This window comes from Cinclus cinclus, chromosome 8 (assembly GCF_963662255.1).
Source record: "Cinclus cinclus chromosome 8, bCinCin1.1, whole genome shotgun sequence".
NCBI classification, from domain to species: Eukaryota; Metazoa; Chordata; class Aves; order Passeriformes; family Cinclidae; genus Cinclus; species Cinclus cinclus.
This window is the reverse complement of record NC_085053.1, coordinates 10,046,910-10,063,370: the sequence shown is the minus strand read 5'-3', so window position 1 is coordinate 10,063,370 and position 16,461 is coordinate 10,046,910. Positions and strand designations below refer to the sequence as shown.

The following is a 16,461-nucleotide window of genomic DNA, read 5'->3' as shown; positions in this document are numbered from 1 at the left end:
AAAAAGATACACTTTCCTATTCTCACCACTGTTACTAACAATCAGAATTTCCAAGTACGTACATTATCAGATATGGAATTGAAATCTCATGCCATTGATATATTTTCTGCTAACTGCACAAAAAGCACACTTAAAGGTACACAAATAACTTAGCATACCTTTTCTTCACTTGCAATTTTATTAATTTCATACAGTTGCAATTTTTCCTTCCACTGCCATAGACAGCCTGAAGGTCACAGCCCCTTCCAGAAGCTCACTACATACTCACTTGCCCAGGCTACAAAACACACAGCTCAGCCCTTCGGAACACAGCCTGTGCCAAGCTCCACTTGTGCATGGCAAGATTCCACACAAGCACCCAATGGGCACAGCTGAGCAGCACAGCCATCAGCCACCTAAAAACTGCCAACACAACCACTGCAAGGGCTGCACAGCCCTGTGCAACTCAGCACAGCCATCAGCCACCTAAAAACTGCCCACACAACCACTGCAAGGGCTGCACAGCCCTGTGCAACTCAGCACAGCCATCAGCCACCTAAAAACTGCCCAACACAAACACTGCAAGGGCTGCACAGCCCTGTGCAACTCAGCATCTCCACTTCTTCACGAGCACCTGCTCCCACACATAGAGGTCATCTCACAAGGGAATCCCACACAGCAGCACCTCTCAAATTTGTCACTGCATTTTTCACCTCTTAGCTTTCCAAGAAAGGTGACCTAGACTAGAGAAGTCATTGCCTAGATGACTAAAACTGGAAAACCAGCACCAGGGATAATTAGGGAAATTAAATACTAATATCATGGATAGAAATTTTTTAACCAGTTATTCTACTTACATAAAACCATATCCAAAATAAATTCTGCTAAAATTACGTATCAAAGTTACCAGAAACATTTGTGGATTAAATTTACCATTAATTCAGAAACTGTTTTTGCTGGGTATTCAATGATGCAGCAAGAATAATTTGCACTATAAAAATCTTTCTTTAAAACTAGACTATATTAAAAAACAGGATGTCTTTATATGGCACCAAATGAGAAACTTTCAGCAAGTAATTGCAACATATGAGAAAAATTCCTCAGGCATAGGTATCAAAGATTTGAATGAAACATTGAAATACCTGACTTAAATACCTTAAATAGGACATTGCTAATGCACACAAAGAAAGAAAACCCAACAATTTTAAATTCCTCTGCTACTTGCACAATCAAAACAAAAACAAATCTCATTTTTAATGAGTCATATGTGCACAAAAGGACCATATTTTAACAGAAAGTTTTGTCTTAAATATGATGAGGACAAGATATTCAGCAAAACTGAAGAACAGGTGGAATCATCAGGTTATCTAATTTAATGCTTGAAAGACTTAAAACCAGACAAAAGCTTGAGAAAGATAATTAGATATTTTGGTTAATGATAAGCACTGAACCATTTGAAACAATCATATTGCAGTCCTGATTCATTCTTGCACTCTTATGTCATCCTTACCTCTATGCCTACTGATAAAAAGAACAGTGCCTAAAAAAATCAGATAGTAAAATTATGACCTCTTTTAAAAAGCAATAATGCTTAAGATATACTAAATTTGAATAAATGACTGTTTTAGTGCTACTTCAGGTAATTTTTAGACATTTTCCTGTGGCATTAGGGTAATGATACTATGACTCAAAAGCAGAAACTGAAGTTGAACTAAACACATGTTGGCAATGACAGATCAAACAGGTATGTAGGAGGCTGAATAACAGACTGGAAAAAGCTTTATGTGTAGAATAAGTAATCAGACTTACAGAATATACTGTAAAAACACTGTGTAAATTAGAATAGCCACATTAACCTACCATAGCTGTGTCTGAGCTTTACAGCAGGTTAGATAAAAAACAACTGTCAAAAAATAATTTTACAAGAGCAAATGATCTGGGTGAATTTCAAGCACCTGAGACTAAAGAAATATTTTCTGTGCCACACAGGCTCAATGTACCAGCCTGGGGTTTCCAAATCCACACAAATTACACCAAAGTGATTTCACCAGACAGCACTCACCCACAGTTATCTTCTTCCATTTCATTTCCCTTTAACTCAGCATCTTTCAAACCATTTATCTTGGCTTTTCACACTCGGAACTTTCCTGCCAAGTGTTTTTCTCTGCCCTTTATCAGCCCCTCCAATACAAACCTACATTTTCTGCCTTCTTAATTCTTCCCCACTATATTTTCATAATGAATGCTGATCCATTAGTCACAACTTCTATATCACAGCTACCAGAGAAGTCTTCTGTGCACAAGCAGAAGAGCACAGGTGTTACTTGGGATATAATCAAGAGCCATCCTTACCTTTCCAAAATCTCTCACGTCAAACAAATCAAATGCTTCAAAAAGTTCACTTTTCTTCATTCCAAATATTTCACAGCATGCCGAAAGAAAAGTCCTTATATTCTTCAAGCAGAGAAACTAGGGGAAAGAAAACAGAAGTGCTGAGTGTCAAATGTGTAAATTAGCAATATATGTGCTCACTTTGGTCACAAACACACCATATAATTCACCAATACAATTATTTCTAAGTCAGAACTTCCACTATGCTGTGATCCTCCACTGGTCCTAATCCAGCCATAAATGCTCTCCTCAGGCTCAAAAGCGTTAGCCAAATTCTGAGTAGACATTTTGTGAGCAGGAATTATTTTCTCTCTTTTTACCTAAACAAAAATATATGACAGTATGCTACTAGATACATAATAGTCTAAAGACAGACTTACTTTTAAGCTCCCTACAGACAGTACAGAACGAAACAAGTTACCTTAAAAATTAACATGTGAAAATTATTACTCATGTATAAAACAAGCATTTCATGTGTTAAGTTCTAGTTTGAATGTTTAATAAATGCATGTGCACTGTTTGCACACACTAAAGACTTTATGAATACATATTCTCCATCTGGCATACAGGAACAGATGAAGCTTACAGTGAAGTAATTTAAATTTACCTAGCAGAGCTTTAAGATCCTCAGACCACCTTGATTTCTGTACTGGATCAAAAAAAGCTATTTCCCTTTAAATTATCCACATGCATCAATGATCATCTGAGTCTGAAAAAAGAATAAAGTCTCCACCACAATGATCTCCTTAAACTTTTAATGCATTTTCCTGTGGATTATTTTGTTTGCCAGACCTTACCTGGCCAAAAGACAGTAACTGTCAAGAGCATTGGTAGCTTCAGAGGGATAGCTAAAAAGGGCAATAGGCCCTCTTGATAACAGTTAGCTCTGTAAGGTACTAGCACCTTGTGAGGACATCAGCTTCATAAAGATGCTGCTGTAGTCTTATGAGCCAAAGTGGAAAAGCAAATAAATATTTATAAACAGCAGCATTTCAAAGGACACCGCATCATGCTCTGAATATGCATTTTAAAAGTACTGACACAGCAACTCAATATTACAACAGAGTTCTGCATGTTTTAGTGGATTCATGAGGACCACTCATATTAGCATGGGTTATAGAACTGCTATGTTACAACTTCCTCTTTTGATCAAAGCAGCATTTTTGATATTGAGCGTCACAGCCGTACCAATTCAATAGGCAGCCCTACTTCACATCTTACAGAACTACCCAGTGAGACACAGGAAAAGCAGAGCACCTGATAGACCAAATTTACAGCAAGGGCACACATATGAAAGCACTGATCCAACGAGAGATGCTACAAGACTATGATTGACATCGGGCGGCCAGCCAACTCATCACAAAGCATCACAAAAGCTCCCAGGAAAGCACCTGTGACTGACCAGGGCCTCATCCACAGGAAGGACTCCCAGCTGTACTGGGTGGACTTGCAGCCCCTTTCCAAAGAGCCTCTCCAGCACGTGCCTCCCAGCTCACATGGGTCAGTCATCGCTGGGCTGCACACTGAGCTGCTCAAGGACAACGCTGCATTTATGCCAGACTGCTTTTATGCCAAGTGGAATTTTAAGAATTAGTCTAGCTTGCTTACTCAATATGGCAAGCTTATCTGGTTTCGCAAAGATTATAATTTTGAAGTCAAAATTGCAAGGTTAGAAGGCCAACAGATGTTCAACATATGTGCTTCTTCCTCCATCACATTGGCAGAAAGAACCAGAAAATGAGCTGGTCTTTAAAATGAGCTTTAAAAACAAGATGGCACATACAAAGTTGTTATTATTTTCTGCTGTATTTTTCCCCATATTTTTTATTATTTTTCTTAAAAGCTATCAATGACCACTAGGTTTGTCCAATGCACAGTACTGATTCAACTTGAATACCTATCTATATTCTTCCATCAAAATTCTCAAAACCACTGACAGAAGTGATGCTCACTGGAAAATTCAGCTGCCTTTTTGAAACCTAAATTTTGAGCTTATATTAGTTAGTGCTGAATTTTCCCAGTGCAAAGAAAGCTTACAGCTGCATTAAATTGTTTACCTCTAAAGGGAGCAAGAACTTAAGGGAGAGACAGGAGCTGTCATGGGCCTAAAATCTGACCTAGATTTAATAAAGAGCATTTTAGTGAGTTGCATTTAGCTTCTTAATATAGCTAAGACAACCATTTAATGGATCAGCAGTTTTTCACAAACAAGATGAACTCTCCCTTCTGCAAAATCTCTCCAACTACTCTTAACAGACATCTCCTACAATAAAAGATAAAAATGGCAGCATTTTTTCAACGAGATTTATTAGTTACTTCAAATTTCTTTAAATTTGGAGGCAATTTTCTGACATCAGCCTTTTGTTTAAATTACTGTTAGTATGAATTATATTTGAGCAGATTAGAAAGCATATTTGAAAAAATACATGCCCATATGTTTTTAAGGAAATGTTAACGCACTACACTCTAAGCAGTAAATCAAATTCTTTGGAATATTTTTAACACTAAGACCAAAGAAGAATCTAATCCCCATCTTTCTCTGCCCTTCTTTTTTTGTTCTTTAAAATGCTAATACATTAGCATGTATCATTATGTAAAAGAGGTTTGACCTAATTATGATCTAATATTCAATAACCATATTACACATAACATGTCTTATGGGCTCTGGAAACCACATGGTAAGTGTCAAACCCACCTGTGCTTCAGATGGGAGCACATCATCACTGTGTGTGCCAGGCAGTGCCTTCAGCAGAATAAGTGTCCTGACATTACAGTCCCACCCCCTGCAAGTGCAAAGACTGCTTGCTTAGTGAGTTTGAGCTGGCCCTATAATGATTCAGTATCCATCATTTTCTCATGTAAAATGAAAATGAAGTTCTTATTACTATTAAGCTAATCAGAGCAGCTACAAGGATAAAGCGGCAAAACTACTAAAACCAAAAGCGTGTTCATATTGAAATTAATTCATTTTGCAGTACAAAATGTTATGTGCTACTAATGTTTCAGAAAAGTTATTATATTACCCAGAAAACTTCCAAAATTATCTCCAAAACTTTATACTGCCATCTTCTAAAGAAACTGCTTCCCTCATTGAAAGCAAATATTTTTATCGCTGTGGTTATTGTATGAAGATGTACAAATTAGTAAGAGAAGCCTCCAAATTTAAAAAGAGCATACTGCTAAAATCTAGGAAGTTCTATAAAAGACATCCTTCCTTGCTGGCAGTAAGAAAAAGGCACAATCACTCTGCAGTCTCTCATTAGTAAGTACAGTCCTCAGGATATTTGGAAACCTACTGCATTATTGTGTTTCTCTTAAAAAAAAAAAAACAAACCCACACCACAGTTCAGCACACACCACAAAGGAGATGATTAGAGCAGTTGGGTACCCAGTTTTCAGAGATGCAAGGAGAGCTAAACCTCACTCAGTCTCCTCCACAGGAAACATTGTCTTTCACTACAAGAACTTGTTTCTCTAAAACAAAAAAAAAAAAAAAAAAACAAAAACCTTAAAACATTCCCTTTTTAAACTACATGGCTATATTAGGAGACAGGAACCCAGAATTCTCAGTACACAGATCAGTAAAATATTGCAGTAGGGTAGTATAAGTCATGAGTAAAAAAAGTTAACGCTAGTGAGAAACAAGTTCTCTCTTCCTGATCCACAGACATGCCATGAGAGGAGACTATATCCAGCACCAAAGACAGATGGACAGAAATCACAACCCATCCCCATCCTGTGATTCTGTGACTGGGGCTTAAGGGCCTGAAAACACTTTTCAATATCAACAGCTATAGATTATGAAGACACTTCTGAAGCACCCTAATGTTTCACTACTACAAAGCCACCACATAGCCATTGTCAGGGCTGCTGAAATGGTATAACTCCTGTGATAAACCTTTGTGGTTTTATGGAATAGATTCTAGTGGCCTCCGATCCATTCTGCACTGAATTTAATTTTGCAAGAGGCACTAACACATTCATTGAATTGACAAGCAAGTTAAAAAAAAAAAAAAGGTATGTCTACGACCTTAAAAAGGTATGGTTTATATAACTGGGGTTGTATTTGTCTGAACTTTAAACACAAGACAGTGGGCAAACCAAATTATACCAGGTTCCACAGAAACAGTATGCTGTTTTCTCCCACAATATTTGCCACTTCACACAAAAACATTTGAAGTTTTTTCCACACAGAACATAGATATGTGCACTGACAGAAATGCACAGAAATATTTTACAAAGGGTACTGAATAGAAATTACTAATTAGATACTAAAAGCACAGGCAGGGCTGAAGCTGCCCACAGGGAAGAAAGACTTCTCTAACCAGACCTTTAATGAAGTGAAAGATGAAATACAGAAGAAAAAAAAAAAAGGGGGGGGGGGAAAATCCATATAACCTCTATTCCCATAACATAAGAGGTATTCCTCAGAAAATATATTTTGACACTGAAGTACTTCAATGGAATAAAGGTCAGTTTGATACAGACCATAATACTCAGTATCTAGATGTATCCTTTGCACTAAAAGCACTTCTACAGGCATTCAGAAACCAACACAAAGAGCTCTGAAGATCAAACTGCTCCACAAGACATTTAATGAAATTCCAGCAGAGCAACACCAGTCAGGCAAATGAAAACTGAAAGGCCAAGAAATGACAAGTACTCAGGAAAGACAGTTTTAATTCACATTTTTATTATTTTAATTACCAACAGTGGGAAGGGGAAAAAAAGCTATTTGTATTTGTTTCAACTTCCACCCCCTTTTCATTATGATGATTGAGTCACAAGCACAGATATTTAGTCACAAGCCTGGGAAGCTGGCAGCTCCCTTGTGTCTGGATCAGACATCCACACTGCATTAACACTAACTAGGGACATACTGAAGCCTGAGTTATCTAAGGCACTCCAAACAGATGCTAGGCTAGAAGGGTTATTAAAACCAGGCTGGATCACTGTCACTCAGTGTCAGGGGAGGTGCTTTTCCCCCCAGTGTGATTCACTTTTGCTGACATGGAATACCCATCCCTTCTCCACTGCACTTCACTGGCTTTTCTGCATGTTGTGTTCCTAGCCCCACACAGACTTCAGGAGGATCCCAATAACTGCATGAGGTCTGAGGCCAGTTGCTCCTAGGTATCACCATGTAGAAGCTAGGATAAAAAGAGTAAAAACACAGAAAAGGGACTCTACTTCACCCATTGCCCTCTAAATCTACTTTATCTCCTGGGGAAGAAATAAGGTATGTCAATCACAAAGTCCTGAAATCTTCCCCTCCTATTCCTCTTCTAAATGGCAGCACTCTATAAACTACACAGCTGCACCAATTTGTCTTTGCCTTGTTTTTCAAGAGCCTTATATGCAGAACCAAAAAGTAATGACATTTTACATTAAAGCAAGCATGCTATAGCAAAAATAGCTGAGGAAAGGCCAGGCTTTCAAAACAAGTATCTAAAAGAAGCAACAAGAGGAGCAAATCTGGCTTCAATTCACATCTCACAAGGCATAATTGCTTTGTTTTTTTAATTTGTGAAATACTGATGTTACATGCAAGGAAGCATATTCAGGTTTGTGAATGTGAGATTTTACTATTAATTTGTGTTATTAGAAATGCAGAATTATACAAGAATAGAAGTCAGAAGAGCAGCAGACCATTGCCATAACACTTAAATGCTCTTTCTACACCCTCAGCGCTTACTACAAAACATGAGGTCCTGATCTTTCCTGTCTATTCCTGGAATGATGATGAGAAGAAATTAGCTGAGAATCTCTCATTTTTATTTCCACTCTGTTGCTGAGAATATATGCAAAAATTAAAATGCTGCACTTACGATTAAGGAAGGGGAGAAACGTGAAAGTTAACATAATGGACTTAAATGGAAGCAATGCTTTTGTATATTCTCTAACCAAGATGGATAAGTGCAAGTTATTTCAGTGAAAGAAAGCACTGAAACAGAACTTGTCTCCTCAAAATTTCCTTCAAGAAGTTGATTAATGCCCTGAAGGCTGCAAAATCTTGTCTGCTCACTTGTTTCAGTATTTGTTGTAACAACTGTGCTGATAGAAACAGTATAAACTTCATTGAAGTACTGTTCAAATCCTTCTGAGTACAAATTTGAGAGAGATCCAAGAATTGGCTACTGTGAGGAGAGAGCACCATCACCTCTAGTCACCAAGTCAAGATCCTGCAACCATAGAAAAGGTACACAGCAGCAAGAACAAAATTGTACCTTGAACCTACGCACATAAAGGAGCAACAGTAACTAGAGAGAGATCCAAGGGTTTCACCAGCTCCCGCACAACGTGCACGCACAGGAAAATTCCAGCTTCCTTACAATTCTTTCAGCCACATCCAATAAAGGGAGAAAATCAGGTACTTAGAGATACAGCTGCTCATATACCAAGAGCTCCTTTCCATAAGCCAAAAGGCTGGACACTTCCCCAACACATGCCATCTTTGACAGAACAATCCCAAAAGGAGGGTTACCAAAATAGGAGCACATTATACTTCTACTAGATGTCACAATTATTTTTTTTTTTTTTACTATCTGTGTGTTAATTAACACCAGATTACTAGATAATCAGACAAAGCTCCACACTGGTACTGACAGAATTGTACAGTCAGGGTTAACAATTCAGCACATAAATCATTGCTGGCTCTTCACAGATTTCAGCAGCCAAAGTACATTAGATTAGTTCTGCTCTGCCAAAAGGAGTAATTATCACTATATGCAGTAAAAAAATAGCTGTAAGGATTTGTAAGTGAATGAAGTATGGACCTACTGATGAAGTCTTAATTCAGCATCTATTAATGTCTTTTCATAAGCCAGCAAGAGAGAAAGAGCTATATAGGACTCAGGAACGGCATTTGTAACATTTTTCTTGTTCATATGTGTGCAGCTTTCCTGGAAAAAAATCTTTAAAGCCAGAGTCTTAGTAAATGAAGGCAAAAGGGCCATAAGGAATTTAAAGACCAAGTCAACAAGAGAGGAGTGCTCCTATTTTCCATAAGAAAATGGAAGCTACCAGGCAAGTACGCATTATTCTTTTTCTTACTCTTACATAAAACCTATTAACTTGCAAAATACATTTTAAAAAGAAACTAACACATCCAGGAAGAACACGTCACTCACATCAAAGGAATTTGGTTTTACGTTCTGCATTTGACCGGTCGTTCTGCAAACCACCTCAATCATTCAGAGGATCAATATTTCTAAAGCCCTAAGCAGAAGCAAACCAGGCAAATGTTAAATACCTCCCAAACATTGCTCTCAAAAAGCCACAAAGCAGGTACACTAACAAATATAGAGGAGACACCACTGAGCTCTTTGTAGAGTTGCTGAAGGTTGTGATACCATTACATAACTGAAGAACTGTGCTGGGAAATGTGCTATGCAAAGAACAGCAGACACTCCTTAATTCATAGGATTAAGGAGCAGCTAGGGAGACCTGCAGTGTTATTACCCTTCCAGATGTAGGCATTCTTTGAAGGCCTGCAGAACACAAGATGCTGTATGAACTATAAAACATATTAAATTCCTCTGAACCAGCTCACACTGTATGAATATTAATAGCATGTTCTTTATTTGCTCAGTTAATGTAATAATTAAATATTCATAGGAAAGCTCTTAAAATTCCTAACTGACTAGTATTCAATTGGGTCTATTGCATTTTGGCTTGAGTATGAAGTTTTGTTTATGTACATTTGCTCTTCTCTGTGCTTCAAAGAAAGAAAATGGAAATTGAAACTTGCAAAAAAGCTGAGGAAGCACAAAGGATGCTCCACTTCTATTAACACAGATACAGAGTGAATAAAGGGCAGGGAAAGAAGTTCAGGATTTGTTACGCGCTACTGACCCTCTCCTTGGCATTATAGCATTGGTTGAGCAATGAGGGCAGAGAAACACTGAAATTCTCTGTGTCCCTGAAGTCAAGTGCTCCCACAAGCCATTAAAGTGGCAATACATGGGAATACTTAGACGATTAAGCCCCAACTACAGGAATTCCCTAAGCACAATTGGCAAGAGACAGGGGTGAGAGAACTCAGAACAGCACCCTGCTGCAAAGGGCAATTTTTAGAGTGGCCCTTTGCTCCCCACAAGCAAGACTTAGCTTAATCTATTCTGCAGTATCTTGTCAAAAAACAAAAAAAAACAAAAAAAAAAAAAAAAACAAAAAAACACCAAAAAAAAAAAAACACCAAAAAAAAAAAAAAAAAAAAAAAAAAACACCACGAGCAACTGAAACACAGCATTAAGCATGTAAAGCACAGAGATCAGCCAGGGAATTCCTGTGCTTATCTACCTTTTCAAATGAGTAGCCCTATCTGTCTTATATACCAAAACTGCATCTCTAAAATATCCTTCAAGAAAGATCTGAGTGTTTTATAAGCAAATGCAAAAGGGAAGGAAGGAAGGCAAAGGGAACATGGAAAACAGTCCTAAGGAGAACATGAACAGGAGGAAGACAGCAACAAGGAAATTAAAACAGGACCCCAGAAAAAAGAATAGGAAAGGCACTAAAAAAAAAAAAGTTCAAAAAAGAAAATGAAAATAAACTAAAAGAGAGATCCAGGAGCAAAGAGCACTGAAAAAACTAAATACTTAACTCATTAAGGATTACCTTGTGTGACACATGAAATAAAAGCTAAACACAAGAAAATAATGTGCTAAAATTTTGATGTTAACATGCTCCAAGAAAAACTGTTTATGAAACCTCTATTTAAAGTGAGATAGTAGTCACTGTGCCATAAAGTGTATTTACAATTGTGACATGGAAAACTGCTTCTGTAACAGCAAAGCTGTTAAGGACACTGATTTCCTACTTGCACGTATTGTCATTGGTCCCAACACAGGTTTTCTCAACACTCACATTTCAACTTTGTTCATGAAATATTAACAGCTGTCAGAAACCTCTCTACCTGCACCTACAGAAACCTATACCTACCTAAAGGACTTAAACTTACTGTTGGGCAGGGGGAAACCTTAAAGCCTCCAACTTAACTGATACATTTAAACAGCAAAAGGAATGGAAAACCTCAAACTAATTAGCTCTCAACACTTTCAGCCAGAGCAAACAAAAATTGCATTCACACTTGAATGAAACCATGAAAAACCTTACAGCAACAGTATGAAACACAGATCTTCACATCTGTGCAAAAGAGAACACCCAACACATCTGTTCCATACTGTTAGCTTGGCACACTAAAAAGCTGCTTCCATTGTATGTTGGTATCTTACTCATAACTGCTCTCGGTTTTCAACAGCTCTCTAACGTTAGCACATAAGAAGACCTCTTACTTTCCCTATACCTGTGCAAGGCAAATTAATTTTTTGGTGAGCCCTAAAGGAGCCCTGTGAAGGTGTGACAAAAAGTTGCCACATAGGCTGAAGGCAGAGAATTCATTAGGGGATCCACACCTGACTTCAGCTCCATTACAGAAACAATCCCTTTCACTTATTTCTACCCCACACCTAAGAGTAAGCACCATTGAAATTCACCATCTGAACTGGATTTCCTTTGTGAGTAACTTGTGACTGTAGTGCCCTGAACACAGGCCCTACAAACCAGACCTGGACCTTGACTATGTAATCCCTTTACAAACACCTACAGTGTGGGCTCAAAAGCATTTTTAAGTTAGCATGTATTAACTTGTTCTTTTCTAAGCACCTAAAAATTCTCAAAAGCTGTCATCACTGAATCCTGCATAGAAATTCAGCACAACTGGGGAGGGGGGTGCTGATGACCTACACAGGGTTTTCAGTTCTTATTAAAGGTGAACCTAGCCCAGATAACTCCTGTGCTTTTCCATTTCTTACCAGCAGATATAGATCATGTACTAGGTCTTACATTTCCATGAGGAAGGAAAGTATTCTTATTAACAGTCACTAGTGTTAACATGCACGATTCATTAAATACTTTAAATGCTTTCTTGAATTGCATATGTGTATTCTTTTCCAAACTCATAAGATCATGGAATAAATTCCTAGCAAGACCTTAAGGATGCTAGTACAGCTCTCTACAGATTGCCCAATATGAAGATGGCTGTCCTCTAGTTACCTATTTTAAAAATCCACTGTTCTATTTTTTGCTGATGTGTCACTTCAGGTTTGCAGCTTATTAGACCATGCTCTCCGTGGCAAGGACAGGACTTTCCTATATATTCAGAGAATACTTCTCAAGGATTGCAAGTCAAGTAAGTAGAACAGGTAAGTCCAGAAGCCCAAACCACAAACCAGTAGCAACAGCCATGAATGGAAATCAAACTCCAAAAGTAAATTTGCAGGATTGAAGGTGAAAACTCGGTGCTTGTATAGTGTACTGACTGCACTTTTACACCTTGTGATGTTCTCTGGAGCTTCAACATATTACCCTGCTACCAAATGCCATCCTTGCTTCATTGAGTGCCATACAGCTGGCACCTCAAAAGTGCTGCCTAGTACTGCCATTGGACACCCCCTCTGTTTCCATACTGGAAAGGATAGCAAATAATTTTCTCTTTTCTCAGGCCTCTCTTAGTCTCCTCTTATGTTGCCTCTTGCCAAAAGCTGACAAATTCTTCATTTTCTATTGCTTGTTTAATACAATCAAAAACCTCTACTGCCCTTGTTTGAAGTTCTCATTTTATTACCTCCATTTTAAAATAGAAGACCACAACTACAGATTACTGGAGTACTATAGCTTATGCAGCAGTCTGCAATGGCATAATGAGCCATAATGCATGACAGCACGATGAATGTTTGGGGCACAAAAAATGGTTGAGCACATGCATTTGGCAAAATTCCCTAGGTACTACATCCTCCACTGCTACACCTCTGGGAACAGGTTACTGGTCTGAAGAATCTGCTCTAGATGTCAATAATGAGATACTGAAGTAGATGCAACTGTGATTTGATCCACAGCTGCAATTCCTGTGATAAATAGGACACAAACACTTTAAGAGTCCTCAATTTCCAAAAATTCTGAGGGAAAAGGCAGTTAAAATACAAATCTAAAAACGTAGACACTAACATCTTTTTACCCACAACTGTTTTCCACCACATCACTCTGAAATCCAGCCAGTGTCAAGTAAACTGCACTTCATTTGTCCAGTGACATGTAACCCTCCTAATTAAGGGATTCAAGGGAAGTATCTAACACAAGAATTGGTAAGCATAATTTACCCCACCAACTTAAAATCAGATGAACCCTTGTGAATCTGCAGTAGGCTTCCTCCCTCAAGAAGGCTTACAAACAATGAAAGAAAGGTTAAGCTGACATAAAGCATTCCAGTGGTACACCATCACAGGCACTTGCTGTCTAAAAGGCTGCATTCACTCGCTCCAAGCTGTCTGCCAAGATGAAACACATCACTGAAGGCAACCTAAATTCGTGTGGGAGAAGTGTCAAAATTGCATAAATACCTACTTCTACCAGTATGAATTCACAGCTGTGATCATCTCAGCAGAGGCAACTAAGTGGGTGCTTATAGAAATTCATCTGTCACCTCTATATGTGTCCCATTTCATGTGACAGCTAAATCATACTTATGCCTTGCCTCACAATAACAGTTGAGGTACACCAAGAAATGGTCCAAAACTTCATTTCAAAGCATGACAATTTGCCATCTCACAGAGTAAAACAATCATGAGCATGGTCTCATGAGAATGAAGATTTATGAAAATATGAAAAGAAAAAAATTTAAATCCTAGAGCACAAGTGAGTATTTGTTAATAGCCTAAAACAATCAAATTGTGAATAAACCAAATACTTTGAAACCCGAGCAATAGAGTATCATTTACTATCATCTGGACTCTTAGTCTGCTGAGCAATTTGATGCAGGACAATCAGGGTTTTAAATGGAGTATGCAAGCACCAGTGAGAAGCCTGCATTACTGAACCATACTACATGCTGAGTCTTAAGATACTAATATCATGTTTTCCTACAATCCAATTAAGAAAACTGTTCTTAAATAACCGTAACATAGATAGTTGTTTTAAACAGCTCATTATAGACAACATGAAGGCAGGTTCAGTAAAGAATCCAACATAGTTGTGAAAAGATCTGTTGCTTGGTCTTCAGCAGGTGAAATCCATGGGAGATCATAAAAGACAACACAGGAAAGCTGCCTTTTCAACAAGAGAGCAGCATGATGCCCAAGATGCAGAGCAAGCTTAGTGTCTCCACTGAGCCCCAAGCCCCAGATCCCACGATGACTAAACCCTTCTGCACTGAAAAAGGCCCCCAAGCCATACTGGCAGAAAATTTATTGTTACTGTTTGTTAACATAGGCTGCAATATAAGCTACAAAAATATTTTGTATTTTTGTGGAGTGCTGATGGAGCCCAGGAGTAGCTGTTCAGAGCATGGGGCAGAAGATGTCACAGACAAAAACCCCACTTCAATAACCCCCCAGGGCACTCTGCCACCAACACCTTGTCAAGCACAAATAAGTAAGTATCTTGCCACCAGATGTTTCCACTCTCTTGCTATGCAATCACCTTGGGAAGAGAACTACAGAACATTGCACCAAAATAATAATTTTAATAATTAAAGTAAGATGTACTTTGATTTTTGGCACATTATTCCAAGTGTCTGCAGATGATGAAGTGTGTTAAGGATCATTTTAAAGTGAGTAACTCATCCCAGTCTTTATGCTACTGACTCACAGCTGAATAACTTCAGAACAACACTGCACACATATTGGTGACCTCATGAAAAGCAAATTCTTGAAAGACTTTAAAAACCCTGTAAAAGGTATTCCTCATTCCTGACAGTAATCGTTTACACAGCCCTTCTTTAAGTTTCATGCTTGTATTTTCATTTCTCATAAATTTACATGAAAGATACACAACAGTGCCAGAAAACCTAATCTACCAAGGCAATCCAAGAACCACTAACTTGGGAAGCTCTCATTCAGCTCTCTGCTGATCTTCTGAACTTAGTGAAGAGAGCTGGACCCTGTTTTATTCATAAAATGAATCCTATTAAAATCTAAGATGGTCATGCATGTAGAACAAATTAATTAAACATGTAGTAATTTAGCAGCTGTGTTATTAGTAATTTAGCAACAACACAATTTAAGTTGTAGTATAAACACATCTGTCATCTTAAATATAAGATCATCGCTAACACTCAGTTTAAAAAGGCATGCCAAAACCACAGCAAGATACTGGCTATTTACAGAAATCTACATAAAAATCAACAGTCACTCTTGTCATGGCTAAAAATTTCTGCATGGGCAGTAACCCATAACTGGTTTTGGTACTGATGCATGCATAAAGGAAAACATACAACCTAACACAGGGACAGTGAAAGCATCTGCCTGTAAGCTGCAGGCAAATATTTTTTAAACCTATTATACACAAGAACACATACAAAAGCAGTACAAGCAGCTGCTGTAACACACTTCCAGGCCTCTGAATAAGCATCAGCCTAACAGAACATCACTCCAACACAAATGGTTCCTTAGATGATTTTTTTTAGAATAACATTGAACGCAAACATTGGAGCTAAGCTGTAAATGTGTAGAAAGCCTAAACTGTGTCTAGAAAACTTAGTTTTATATCTGGTTTTGTTTAGTATTGTTTTTTTTTTCTGCAGACTAATCAGATAAATAAAATGAAATCTACATAAAACACAGTATGATCCTGGATTAATGACTGCCTTTTAAAAGACATAATAACTTATTGAGACAAGATTAGAAAGAATAACAAAATCAATATATATGCAATTTGTAACTGGGAATTCATAACAATAACAGATCTTCCTCTGCCTCTCTATGGAGACGATTCTCAGCACTGGAGAAGCATCAGTGATTTTTCAGGAAAATGGACATAATACTGCAAGGGTGATTCTTGCCAGTAAGTCAGATAGGCAGAACAGCAGCATGGAGTCCATGTAGTCCATGTATCATCTTGCAACAAATCAAAGAAGCTTGTAGTCTTCTACATGGACTCCATGCAGCAGAAGACAAACTTGTCTGATTTGTTGCAAGATGATAATTTAGTGTTAACAACTAGACAGAAAAAACATTCAGCAACAGCCTTTTAATAGATCACAATAAGTGAGGCTATGTGAAATAAAGACAGGAGAATCATTAGGCAAAACAATTA

At 37.9% G+C, this 16,461-nt stretch overlaps 1 protein-coding gene across 2 annotated transcripts in view; it reads right to left on the bottom strand.

The window, feature by feature from the left end:
• Window positions 1-16,461, bottom strand: part of VAV3 (vav guanine nucleotide exchange factor 3) — a 150,297-nt gene that overhangs the window by 119,532 nt on the left and 14,304 nt on the right. For both annotated transcript variants that reach the window (XM_062497230.1, XM_062497231.1), the window contains exon 2: window positions 2,332-2,448. In XM_062497230.1, coding sequence (XP_062353214.1) covers window positions 2,332-2,448 — 117 coding nt within the window. The remainder of the gene's footprint in view (window positions 1-2,331; window positions 2,449-16,461) is intronic.